At 45.9% G+C, this 13,505-nt stretch overlaps 3 protein-coding genes across 3 annotated transcripts in view; 2 read left to right on the top strand and 1 right to left on the bottom strand.

Annotated features, from left to right (window-relative positions):
• The window catches only part of ARK2C (arkadia (RNF111) C-terminal like ring finger ubiquitin ligase 2C), a 53,100-nt gene extending 43,881 nt beyond the window's left edge, over positions 1-9,219 (top strand). Inside the window, exons 4-8 of one of the 2 annotated variants that reach the window (XM_061450538.1) lie at positions 389-518; positions 1,506-1,610; positions 2,475-2,570; positions 3,499-3,605; positions 4,401-9,218. In XM_061450538.1, coding sequence (XP_061306522.1) covers positions 389-518; positions 1,506-1,610; positions 2,475-2,570; positions 3,499-3,605; positions 4,401-4,518 — 556 coding nt within the window. In that variant the 3' untranslated portion in view covers positions 4,519-9,218. Of the gene's footprint in view, positions 1-388; positions 519-1,505; positions 1,611-2,474; positions 2,571-3,498; positions 3,606-4,400 lie in introns of both variants that reach the window. The other variant, XM_061450539.1, reaches the window with a different exon arrangement.
• Positions 1-13,505, bottom strand: part of LOC133267870 (proline-serine-threonine phosphatase-interacting protein 2-like) — a 349,308-nt gene that overhangs the window by 163,748 nt on the left and 172,055 nt on the right.
• ARK2N (arkadia (RNF111) N-terminal like PKA signaling regulator 2N) overlaps positions 1-13,505 on the top strand; it is a 195,673-nt gene that overhangs the window by 101,035 nt on the left and 81,133 nt on the right. The window lies entirely within an intron of this gene.

The following is a 13,505-nucleotide window of genomic DNA, read 5'->3' as shown; positions in this document are numbered from 1 at the left end:
CCTTTCCAAGCAGTAGCATCACCCAGTGTTGAGGAACCCACAGCAGCCCACATCCCACCAGTGGAGGTTGCCCTTGAGCATTACCTGACTTGGTATAAGCCATGCAATACAACCATGCAGTCAAAGCCATAGGAATATAGAATCATTTAATAAACTAGGTTGGAAAAGACCTTTAAGTTCATCCAGTCCAACCATTATGCCAGCACTGCCAAGGCCACCACTAAACCACGTCACTAAGGGCCTCATCTACATGGTGTATGAACGCTTCCAGGGATGGTGACTTCACCACTGCCTTGGGCAGCCTGTTCCAATGCCTGATCATCCTCTGGTGAAGTAACTGTTCCTAATCTCCAATCTAAAATCCATATCCTCACCCTCGTGTCCACAGGGACCTCAGTGTCGATGCGGGACTGACTCACACCCAGTTCCAGGTCCGTCCGGTCCCTCAGCCCTATCAGCATTACTTAGCTACACCTCGGATGCACCACTTCCCCAGAAGCACATCCTCAACACAGATGGTAAGTGAGACGTTTTTACCAAGAAATGTTTTATGCATTGTCTGCCAGAAGGCAGTCAAAATAAAGGCTGCTATCTTTCTATCACCTGTCTTCTGTGAATCCCACTTATCTCCGGCCGTGGGAGGGAGTGTCTGAAAGGATAATGTTGCATCATTGCACTCTGGATTAGAGAAAGGAAAGAAAAGCTCAGCTGCTCTGAAAACGTTTGATCAAACGCATGCAGCACCATGCTCACAAACTGGTCTGCAAAACCTGAGCAGCATGTGAGAGACTCAGCAGTTATTACTAATAGTATTAACACTGGAACAAACTACGGTCTCCCAGAACTCTGTGTATGAATAAAGATTGGTGATAGGTGATCCTTTCCTTGGGCTCAGAAGATCATTCCTTGTCATGTCTTTTCTCACTACATCAGCCTTGATGCCATCTGTAGAGGTTTATCACAGGTGGAGGTGGGATTTGATGAGAAGATAGGCTGACTGGGGTCATTTGCTGGCCCTTCTGCTAGCAGGGTGCCATGTTTGGAGCTGAGTCATGCCAAGCACTTCTAGGCCTTAAAGCATCTTCAGAAAACCTACCAAGGTGTTTTTAACTCGTCCCCATAGTTAGACCCTGACACCTGTGTACTACAGTGACACTTAAAAAAATCAAAATGTGGACAGAAAGAAATCCACCCATTTAAAACTAAATAAAATAAAATCCCCTTTGCAGCTGATCCATGTTTAGAGTTTGGCGCTGCAATGTTATGAACGCAACAGGAACATTGAAACAGTTTATTCGGAAGAAATGCATGTTCTTAGTTATCATTTATAGGAGATCTTTTTAATAAAACCTTTTTTTTTTTCTTATGACTATGCTTCCACTGAGGAAAGGTGCCAGTCTGCTCTTTTGTTTTAGATTTTCAAGGCACTTGATTTAAGTCAAGGTACACAAGGGATTTCAATGTGCAGTACAGGTGGCTTTATTCTTCTCCCTTGCTTCTCGCAGGTTGTTCATGAAATCAGAAATTACCCTTATCCTCAGCTGCAGCTACTTGCTCTTCAGGGACTGAACCCAAGCAGGCACACATCAGCTGTGAGGGAGAGCTATGAAGTATGTATCTCAGGGGCTGGAATTATCATTTAACTTTTAATGCTGGGAATATATGGAAGCTCTGGCATAAACTCGTGTTTTGTGGCATGGCAGTTGCACTGAGTCTTACAGCAATTTTAGTAATAGCTGTTTGAGTAGGTCTGGTAAAAGCTGGTTTACTCCAAAGTGCCTGCATCTGGCTGAGGTTGACTGACTCTCTCCATGTCTGTCAACAAAGAAAAGAAGGCTCCAGGGAGACCTTAGAGCAGCTCCCAGTGCCTAAGGATGCTACAGGAAACCTGGAGAGGGGCTTTGGACAAGGGCCTGTAGAGACAGAACAAGGGGAATGGCTTTAACCTGCCAGAGGGGAGACTGAGATGAGCTCTTAGGCAGAAGCTCTTCCCTGTGAGGGTGCTGAGGCGCTGGCACAGGGTGCCCAGAGAAGCTGTGGCTGCCCCATCCCTGGCAGTGTTCAAGGCCAGGTTGGACACAGGGGCTTGGAGCAAGGTGCTCTAGTGGAAGGTGTCCCTGCCCATGGCAGGGGTTTGGAGTGAATGAGCTTTAAGCTCCCTTCCAACACAAACAGTTCTTGGATTCTATGAAAATGCTTCAGTTCTGCATGGTTTTGTTTCCCAACAGAACTCAAACTCCACCCTAATTTCTGAATTGCTGGATATCCTGCTCTTTGCCTTGAATCTTTAGTTATTAGCCCAAATACCAAAGCTCAGATCCATCATTTTAGCGTGACTGCTTTGGGGTTGATGAACATTTCTGTGAAGGAAAGGGCAGCAGGGAGCCTTGGTCACTAGCAGGTATGGTGGGTTGGTGGGACCTCGTGCCTAGGATCAATGCTGATGCTGCTGTGCTGCTGTTGCTGTGCCATAGGAGCTGCTGCAGCTGGAGGACAGGCTGGGCAGTGTGAGCCGTGGTGCTGTCCAGAACACCATCGAGAGGTTCACTTTCCCCCACAAGTACAAGAAGGTGAGAGCCCCAAACCACAGCAAGGGGGACAGCCCCTCTCAGTTGTACAAGTGCTGTGCACACAGAGCAGATGGAAGGTCTTCGGTGGGTCGCAATCCTCAGGTTGTCAAACTGGTGGCCATCAATCAAAATATTTCCCAAAATGAGTGAGGCATGTAAAATCCAGAATTGGTGCTTTGATATCTTATGAGCCTCCCTTCCCTTTGCGAGGGGTACCTCCTCTGTTGGAGCTGATCTCCTTCCTGAAAGGAGATGGTGCCATGTTTCTGGGTTGTGGTGAGTAGAAAATGGGCAAAATTCTTGCTTGGGTACAAATTTTACATGTTAGTAATTTGCAGCTGGGCAGTTAGAAGTAGAGGTGTTGTATTGCCCACACATGAAGTGAGTTGACTCCTGCTGTGTTCATCTCTGGGTGCATCTCCAATGGATCCAGAAGAATTATAGTAGTAGCAATGGATGTGTGTTTGGAAAATAAAAAGGGAGAGCTGACTGGCTAAGTGCTACCCCATGGTACAGCATGTGGCTGGGCCAGTGGCTAAGCTGTCATGGGACACAGTGGTTGCCCTTCCTGGCAGTGGTGGCCCCATGTACTTTGGGTTCTCCAGGAGAAGCCTCCAGCAAAGGAGATGTTGGGCCAACTTCACTGTGAGGAAGTTGGGGGGCTGTGTTAGGGCAGCAGAGGTCAGGCTGCTCTGTGGGACACTACCACCAGTCCCATTGTTACTGGCCCCAGGAAGAGATGTGCCAATGACCAGTATGTCGGTAGCATCCTCCCCTCACTGGCCACTTCGGTTTCCTCAAACTGGAGGATCTGGCTGGTAGATGAAGCTCTTATTATTTACCTTTGTGCAACTGCCCAGGCTTGGGAGAGCATTAGAAAGTCAAGTCCTAACCAATTTGTTGGTTATGTTTTTAACCTTGTCTTCAGAGAAGACCACAGGAGGGCAAAGCTGGGCAAGAGGATGGAGAGGAGTCGGACACTGACGAGAAATGCACAATCTGTCTGTCCATGCTTGAAGATGGAGAAGATGTCAGGTATGATCTTTCCATCTGCTCTTCTGCCTCCCTGTGCCATCTGAGTTGTGTTTATTGGGATTAGGGCTGGTGTGTGCTGGTTGGGTTGTCCCTGTTCCTGTCCTGACAAACTCATTTGGGCTGTTGCAGGGTCTGGGAAAACAAATGCTGTTTAGAAGCTGTTCTGTGCCAACAACAAAGCCTCACAAACATCTCCAGGCTCTCAGCTGGGTCAAATCTCTGCCTGTGACAGAGTATGCTGACAAGCAATTTCAAGGAGCTGAGCTACCATGTCTGAAGGAGCTGCAGTGCAGCTACACTACCTGATCCTGCTTCTCACCTTTTAATTGCCTTAAACCATCAAGAACAACCCTGATCCTCTTGCTGTGGGTCCTTGTGGTTCAGGGTCCCTCTGACTCAGGACAGTGAACAAACTGATGGTTAACATAACATAAGTGAAAAGCAGCTACATTCCCTACACCAGACAACCACATGGGGACCCACCCCACTGCTAATGAGCCTCAATGGTGAAAACCCAAGAGGCTTTGCAGTGAAACCTAGTGCTCCTGAATGGTTAAAAAAAGCAGCAGCTGGGGTAACTAATAACCAGAATAATGCAAGTTAGGAGAGTGTGGGCTTTTCTAAAAGGCTTTTAGCCGAGAAGGACACCATCTCTGACTTAGTACCCTATGTGAGCTGGCATTGCTGGGGAAGGCTGTAGCACTGGTGTTTGAAGCATCCACTGTTGCTTTCTAGCTCTTCTTGTTCCCCTGGACCTCTTCCAGTCTTAATAGTGTGGTACCTCTCTCTCTGCAGGCGGTTGCCCTGCATGCATCTCTTCCACCAAGTGTGCGTGGACCAGTGGCTGGCCACCAGCAAGAAGTGCCCGATCTGCAGGGTGGACATTGAAACACAGCTTGGCTCGGACAGCTGAAAGGACTGGCTGGATACACCATTTTCCTTACCAGGTCGTATGGCCATAAACCCTTGCAGCAAATTTTTTGCCTTCTGAGCCATTTGATTGAGAAGAAAAGTCTGCAGGCACGTTAGTGAGGAGGAGGTGGAGGAGGTGGCAGTACAATATCTAGCGGTAGGAGATATTGCACATACGCAGGATACGGGCCCAGTAAAAGGGAGCTGGCATTCCCGGAGCTCAGAGACCCCGTGCTGCAGAAGATTTAGTGTTGAACATGAAGGAACTAGTTGTGGTAGTCTGGCCTGTCAATCCTGCATTTCATGAGGATTGTATATATACCTCTCGAATATGTAGAAACATGTTAGGGGTCTTTTAGCTATTTCTATGGATGGCAGCTGGAGCATGTTAGCTTGAGAAATGTTGTGTTTGATGCCCTACTCATCTTGTGGTGGACATGTTGCTGTTAGCTGATTTGCACCAAATATTTTTTCATAGATTCCTTATTTTGGTGCCTGATTAATACATTGCAGAGGGGGATGAAAAAGGTCAACCTTTCCCACCCTTTTTGAGTGGGGAAGAGGCGAAAAAGCAAAATCCTGTTTACAGTCAGAAGGGTTGTGCTCTTTGCCTCAGCCGCATGTGCTTCCTTTCCCTGTGTTTACAGTGTGTCCCAAATTTAGAGAAGCTTCAAAAAAAACAACTAAAATTTGGAATAAAATTAATGAAGCAATAGGGAGAAGCTTCATTCCTGCTTATCTGCTGATGCTGGACACTTTCTTTAGGGGTGCAATATTGGAGTAGATGTTTCTTCACTTTTTATCTTAATGAAGTAACTTGCCATATTGGAATTCAAGAAAGGGGTGTCTTCATGATTGTCATTATCTATGTTGCTTTATGATGTGAGCTGTGAGGCTGGTTGGCTTCATCATCCATCCAAAATGATAGTTACTGGAGTCTGTGCCTACAGCTGTGCTTTGGAGCATAGTAATGACAGAGAGGTGTTTAGAGATGTACAATGCTGACTCCTCTTGCATGCAAAAGCATCTCTGATAATAGGATGGGATTAAAATGAATGCTCACAAGGCACTGTTGAGGCCATGAGCATTTCTGCATGGAAAAGGGAGGCAGGTTGGAAGGAGGTTTTGACCCTTTTTGGAGGGGCTGGCTTGTGACCCTGCCTCAAAGCTTATGTACCTGCACCCATGTGCATTTGTGTATGCGTTTCAGGCCATATCCATACAGAGAATTCATTGTTTGATAGAATTAAACTTAATTGCATTAACACTCAAAACAGAATTAGGAGGATTCTGTCTCCAAAGACTGAGCTGTTGCAATCCAAGCTCAGTCTTTTTGACATAAAGACCTCAGCTTGCCAATCACAGGGACCGAGCTGAAAACCCTCTGGAGAACCAACATTCACACCATAAACACATTTTTCCCTTTGTTCTTTAAATCTTTTTTATTATTATCTTTGTATACTAGGGGAGGAAAAGAGAGAAAAGTGGAGAAGAAAAGGGAATTAGTTGGGAAAATTACATATTGAAAATGCTGATGTGGCGCTAGTGATTTCTGGCTCCCCCAAGCATCCATTTCACTGGAGCCAAGCGATGCTTTCCAAGTAGAAACAATGATAAATTACTATCTATCTGAGAGATTGAGAAAGTCCCATGAGCTGTAGTTGGAAAACACCAGCCTTAGAGGCACCCCAGAGATTATTTGTCATCCCAACTAGAGGGAGGAGAAAAAGAGGGGAGCCCTGTGGGTGCGAGGATGGACGAGCCTTTCTTTTGCTGTGCCCATGTAGGTAAGAGGGAGTGGACAGGGGGACAAATAGTGACATATGAAGAAGACATAATGGGTTACAGTGAGGGTGGTGAAACAGTGGCACAAGTTGCCCAGAGAGGTGGTAGATGTCCATCCCTAGAAACATTCAAGTCAGGTTTGATGGTGCTCTGAGCCATCTCAGTTGAAGGTGTCCCTGCTCATTGCAGGGTGGTTGGACTAGATGAACTTTAAAGGTTCCTTCCAACCCAAACATTCTATAATTCTGTGATCTATTTGTCACCCAGTGCAAGTGATGGCTTCCTGGGAGATGTGGTAGTCCCAGACCTGATGTCCATGGGTCAAGGAGTGGTCCATTGATACCTATGGGGCTTGCTCCAGCAGCAGCAGATTGAAGCAGCCTTAAAAATAATATTAATATTACTAATAATGTGGACAAGCAAAGCAAGGCTTTGCTAGTAAAATACACTGTAAGCCTGCCTGGTCTATCTAGGCGTGAGCTGGGGATGAAGCAGGGAGAGGAACAGGGTGATTTAGACCCTGGCCATGCAGGGAGGGAACAAGGGCCGCTTCCGAACCGTGTGTTTTCTTAAAGCCTATGCGAAAGTATTACTATTTGCCTAATGAACAAGCACAGTTTTTAAAAAAAATAGATAAATAAACAAACAAACTTAAAAAAAAAGTACCCTTTGGTGAAGAAAAGCACCAAACTCCCATGGTCTCGTGTGAGTGATTGATCCCAAGGTGCGTGCGAGCTTACAGCGTCTGGACTTGCATCGGTGTGTCAGGTTCCTTTGCGTTTGAAATAATTATTTACGTGTAGGTTGAGATTAATGGGGTGAGTTTAAACAGTGAAACGAGACGAACAATGACAAATATCTAGAAACAAAACATCGATAGTTTACAGGGTTTTGTGAGCTTAAATGCCTTATATTTAACAATCATAATTTATGACTAACTTGTAGATATTGTGGGTTCTTATTTAATTATTTTTATAGTTTTTTTTTGCATTTTTAATTATAATTTATTTATTTAGAAATTAATACTAATTTTTTTTATTACTCCTATTACCTCATTTTTGCATTGTTTCTGGGAATGGAATGCTTTGCATGCGTCGGTACTTTAAAAATAAAAAGTTAAACATGGGATGTGGGGGGTAATGCTTATCTTGTCACAAAAAAAAATTAAAAAATATAAAAAAATCAGGGTGTGTGATTACAAACTGTATTACTGTGGTGCTGTTACCTTGGATACATTCCATAAAAATGCAAACCTTTGATTCTGTATGCTGTGACATAGTGGAAAACTGCAATATAGTGACTGTGTTTAGCACATATATATGAATATTATTTGCACTCATAATCAAACTCTGGTGATCCTTTCACTTGTGTCCTTGTGCATTGAAGGTGATTAAGGACACTCTGCAAAACCAAAACATTTCAGTCAATTCTTGCTACCACCCCATCCCCTAACACTGCTGGCGATGCTCCTGCTCTTTCTGCATGTTACCCTGCAACAACACCTGGTATGAAGCTGTGCTTCAGGCAATGCATGCATTTAGTGGAAGTCCCTTCAAATTGCTCAAAATCCAAGAAAGGAAGCCTAGGCATGGTGGCTCTGTGTAGATTTTTGTGCCTATGCGTGCTTGATTTGGTTCTTTTCACCCTCTGTTCACACATGCATGTGTGCCTCATGGGAGCTGAGGAGGGGATGGAGGAGGCAATCGGCTGAGCCTGAGCTTGGAGGCAACAAAACTGAGGGATTCATTACAACTTCTACCGGTTAACCACTGGTCTAGCTGGGAGGGGCTGGGATGGATGTGAGAGTAATTCAGCATCCCTTTGTAATGCCTGCCATGAGTATTCACTATAACCCAGCTGCAAAACAGCCATGGGGCAGAAGGCCTCAGTGCTGATTGTCTTGACCAGTTAATTTCACCCCCTTTGTTAAGAGGGAAACCTCAGAGCTTTTTAATCTACTCTCAACCTGGGACCTCCACTGGAACCCTTCTGTACCCAGAGAGTGGGGAAGCCCCAAGCTGTTGTGCTGCTCCTGCAGCCGTGGCCAAGCATCTCCATTTCCATCCCCATTCCCAGCCATAGCCAGACCCTCACCACTCTCGCAGTGAACTGCCTTTTCCTAAAAGGCTCATGAATATCAAGTGCTCAAGATTTGCAAGAGGTTTTAGAGCACCTTTGATAATACTTTTAGCTTTAAGCCATAACCACTCTCAGTCAGTGCAGATGCTCAGCCACCTATGAATAGACATTGGGATCAATGCATGTGCTCAGCCAGTGCCCCCCTCCACAAAGGCTTTGGATGCAGTTCTCTTTTGGGTTAGAAAGGCACAGAATGACTGTACCTTGATTTTCTTTCTCTCTGTCCCTTCAGGATGCTGCTCTGCTTTGTTGACTTTGCCTTACCCTGGGTTTAAAACCTGTCTTTTTTCCTTGCTGCTCTCTAACACTCTCCCCTGTAGCCTGTAGCTGCAGTTCTGAGCTGTGCGGGGATGGGGGATTGTTCGTTCCCCCCCTACAGCAAGGACGCTGCAAAAGAGTAAGTGAAACAAGGAGTGAGCGAACAAAAATCTTCTCCTCCAATGACCTGGGCAGGTGAAAGGATCACCCACATTTTTGTACTCCTACTGCTGTTCTGTTGTGCTGTGCAACATTTTCCTACATAGACTATTTTATAGAAGAAAGCTAGAAAAATATTTATTATTAATATTAAAGCAATAGTGCATTGAAGAAATGAAAAGACATTAGAAATTGTGTAAATGCTTAGATTCACTTTTGGTGGATTTTTTGTACTTTATTTATAACTAATAAAACAAACTGCATTGCTAACTATATACCAGTGCCACACAGAAGTCACCTGCCGGGGAGAATTGCTTGGTCTTTATTCAATGCTCTCTTCTTGTTTCTTTGGGTTCAAGTAAATTCTTCTTTCACTGTTTATGCCTTTGGACTTTGATGTGTAAAAAAGACACTGATGGGGTATAAAACACTCTGCCCAGCTAGTTTACAGAGGCTGTTGGAATTTGAGCTCCATGGCAGAGGTGAGGTGAGGCTCTACACACTGGGCACGCCACCATGCGTGATGTTCTGTGGTACAAGTTTTGTGATTAGGTGCCAAAATTACTTTCCAAAACCAGTCTGGAAATTGCCTGTTAAAGAGAGATTTCTCCTCTAAACACATTCAATGGTGCCTGTAGGTTGTCTCCATCATGTCCTGAGTGATAATGTCTGGTCCTCCATCATTCCAGTGGAGAAGCATCTCCCTCCCCATGGGTCTCCTCTTTAATAACTAAGGAAAGACAAACTTATTGGAAGAGGGGAAAAAAAAAAATCCTCCTAATGGATACAGATATATTTGAGATTGTTTTCAATTCTTTTGTTGCCTGAATCTAGTGGGCCACACATCCAGTTATGCATCCAGCACAGCTCATTTCATAGGTCCTCTTGCACTTTTATTTCTTTACACAATGAATGGTGAGAGTCTCTGCTCCCACCCACTTTCTATCCAGCTGTTCCCCCTCATGTGTTTCATGTAGAAAGGCTGAGACAAGTCCCCAGCTTTGACTATGTGATTAAACAAACTAGCTTTGGAGACAGGCGGCTGCTGATCGTAGAGATTTCATTCTTGTAGCTGAAGGGAATTTCCAGCTTCTCCAGAATCCAGGCTGCATAAGGGATGCATCATATTCAGGCAATGCAAAGCTCCCACTATAGGAAGCTTTTATAAATTCAGACAACAGAAAACAGGTTAAAAATGGCCTGCTGGTCCAGCTGAGGAAGATCTCAGTGACCCACTAAGACCTTGCTGATGTCCTTTGAAAGGGTAACGGCTTTGAGAGGGTTGCTGAAGATGGCAATTGGTTTTGCTTCAAAGCAAACACACTGCCACAATCTGATACCAGCCCATGGGAGTGCAGCAAGCAGCAGCTGGTGGCTGTGAGAGGAGGGATAGGGATTGTGCCCATTAAGGTAGAACAGCACAGGCCAAGATGCAATGTCTTTATTCATTGCAAGCATCTGCTTGTGCAGCAGCTGCCGAAGGTTGGGAAGCTTAGCCCTCGTTTGGTTTTGTAGTATCTAAGTCCTCAGCTGGCCCACAGATTGCAGATCAGAGCTGTAAAACCCCATCAGTAAATGTTCTGTTGATGTTGCTGTTGGTTAAAATGAAGCTTTTTTCTATGTTGAAATCCAGAGAGTGAGCAGCAGGTCAAGGGAGGGGATTTCCCCCCTGTGCTATGCTCTGTGGATACCCCAGACCTGCAGTCTTGTGTCCAGCTCTGTGGCAACAACACAAGAAGGACATGGAGCTGTCAGAGTGAGTCCAGAGGAGGCCATGGAAATGCTGCGAGGGCTGGAGCAGCTCTGCTCTGGAGCCAGGCTGAGAGAGCTGGGCTGGTTCAGCCTGGAGAAGAGAAGGCTCCTGAAGGGGAGACCTGAGAGCAGCTCCAGTGCCTAAAGGGGCCATAAGAAACCCAGAGAGGGGTTTTGGACAAGGGCCTGTAGGGACAGAACAAGGGGCAGTGGCTTTAACCTGCCCGAGGGGAGACTGAGATGAGCTCTGAGGCAGAAGCTCTTCCCTGTGAATGTGCTGAGGCACTGGCACAGGGCGCCCAGAGAAGCTGTGGCTGCCCCATCCCTGGCAGTGTTCAAGGCCAGGTTGGACACAGGGGCTTGGAGCAAGGTGCTCTAGTGGAAGATGTCTCTGCCCGTGGCAGGGGTTTGGAACTGAATGAGACTTAAGCTCCCGTCCAACCCAAAGCAGTCTGGGATTCTGTGATTCTATAATAGAGAAATTATAAGATGTATGCTTCACAGCCCTCAGTTATTCTCCTTTGTGTATGTTAAGTTGCTATAGGTATGTGACACTATCAAAAATGTTTCACAACTATTTTATAGATATCTTCAAATAATCCTCTGTGTCCTGCAGCAAGAGACAACCAGTCCCTCTTAGCACCCAGCACTGCAAAGGACTCTTTGGTTATACTTGGTTTTCACCAGCAACACCCAAGTCCTTTTGTAAACTCAAGTCTTCATCAGTTTCCCAAAACTAATGGGGACCACAGGGGCGATGGGATAGTCTGGTTTTGCAGCCTCCTGCAAAGTGCCACCGTCCTTGTCCTTTGATCTTGCTTTTCATCTACATTTCTGTTTTTTGGATGAAGACATTTGCATTAAAACCACACTAATTAAGAAATAAAGAGCAAAACATAATGGCAGAGGGTGTTGGGAGGAAAAGGATCTGTGCACCTGTTCAATATACAGCTTTGGGATGCTCTGCCCCAGTAGGCAGAGATTGCCTGAGCCCTGCAAAAGGCACAGCACCACATAACTTTGGCTTCTCTCTTCCCCAGTTCTCCACTTGGCCAAGAACGTGCTGGTTTTAGCAGCTTAATGTAAATCCATCCCTTGGAAAAACTGTGCTCTCTCCTTATTACTTTTGTAGCATTAGTTGTTGTAGCAACAGAACGACTCCCCCAAGCAAGGGTGGAGTTGAGTGTTGCACAAACAAAGGGCATTTTTGAGGCCTTTAGAAGAACAAAGCTGAGATTTTTCATGCTTTGCCAACATTGCCTTCCCGTGAGGCAGTGAGATTACTGACCCCTGTATCAGCAAACTGCCCCTTGGTCCTCCTTAGGGCAGCATTGCCTAGGGCTCAGCACAGCTCTTGTGTTGAACAACCCCATCCAGGGATGGTAGGTGGTGTGATGACAACCAAGGTATATGCAAGCCCATCTCTCACCTATGCTGTGGCTTAGAGACCCCAGAGCTGTTCATTCCTGCAGGAATCAATGGATGAAGGAGCCACAGGACTTCAGTCCATGGCTGTAGCTACTTGCTACGTGTGATTGTTACCAGATGTGAGCACATCTCATATGCACAATCAGGATTCCTCTCTCCTCCTTGCCCCATGCAGGGGTAGCGTGTGGATCACGAGCTGCCTTGCCACTCCCAAGGGCTGGAAGTATGCAATAGTACAGGTCCCGTGTGCCTCACAGGGAATTTGCCCAGGGATTGGCAGGGGTTAAACTGCTGCGATGCAGCAATACTGTAAAACCAGCATCTCTGGCATCTCCCATACCAAGCTGGTGCTGACTGGAGCCAACTGGAAGTGCTGGGACTACAGTATTTCAATGAGAAAAAAACCTCCTGTTTCACTGCAGCACACACTTGTCTAAAAATGGGACAATTGTACTGAAAGGGATGTTTTTTTCATAGCCCTGGTAGGCTGGGGTGAGAGGGAAAGCAGAGAGATCAAAAGCCTGACACTTTTCTGTTTCAAAACACACATCAGGGAACCACTGCCTTGCAATAACATTGCAGAAGCACAGCAAAAGCAAATGCTCCAGACTTTGGGCAGCCTGAGCCCCAGCAAAGTCCCAGGGATACGACATGCCTGTCGACCCCAGCATCCACCTTTAGGGGTCTGTTCTCCACCTCCTGTAAGCTCCCAGCTCCTCATCTTGGTCCTTGCTCAGAGCTTGGTATCACCACTCTGTAGTGATAGGGGAGAATACAGCCCATATTCTGTATTCTATACAGTTAACACTGCTGGTGTTATTATTCCCATCAGCAAGTAGTTGATCATTGATGAGGCTGATTACTGGGCTCATTTAAGCAACTTGCTCTGCTCCAAAACCATCAGTTACTATAAAGGTTTCTAAAACAAATTAGTCTGAGCTGTTATTTGTGAGCTGGCATAGACAGCTCAAGTCTCTTTGGTGGTGCCTGCTGCTTAAAATAAAGATGCAGTACTTCCCTGGTGGGGCTTTGGTGGGATGCAACAGCTTTATATCCAGGAGCAATCAACAGTACCTGCAATATGCCCCTAAATACTGTCTCAGCATCACTAGCCTTTTCTGAAGCCTCCTTTGCCCATGACCAGGCAGGGACTGAGCACTGGGACAGTCCTGCCTTGTGGTCAGACACATGCAGGTGATGATCTGGTGGAGTATTCTTCCCAGCCCAGCGACTGATGGAGAAGGTGGGTGGACTCAGTGAGTTTAACACATTCTTGACCCATTTGATCCCCATTCACGCAAAGTGCTTGTTTAAAACCAGCTTCTGGGAAGGGGAATGACCTCTCCTAGAACATGGGTGGGCCAGGGGGAAGGTCTCCTCACAGAATCATAAGATAGTATGGGTTGGAAGGGACCTTCAAAGATCATCCTAGTCCAACCCCTCTGCAATGAGCAGGGGCATCTTCAA

This window comes from Pezoporus flaviventris, unplaced genomic scaffold (genome assembly GCF_033815535.1).
Source record: "Pezoporus flaviventris isolate CSIRO_AGI_PZ_B2104156 unplaced genomic scaffold, CSIRO_AGI_Pfla_v1 ptg000010l, whole genome shotgun sequence".
Lineage (NCBI taxonomy): Eukaryota > Metazoa > Chordata > Aves > Psittaciformes > Psittacidae > Pezoporus > Pezoporus flaviventris.
Note: the sequence above shows the minus strand (reverse complement) of the source record. Positions and strands in the feature narration are given on the sequence as shown.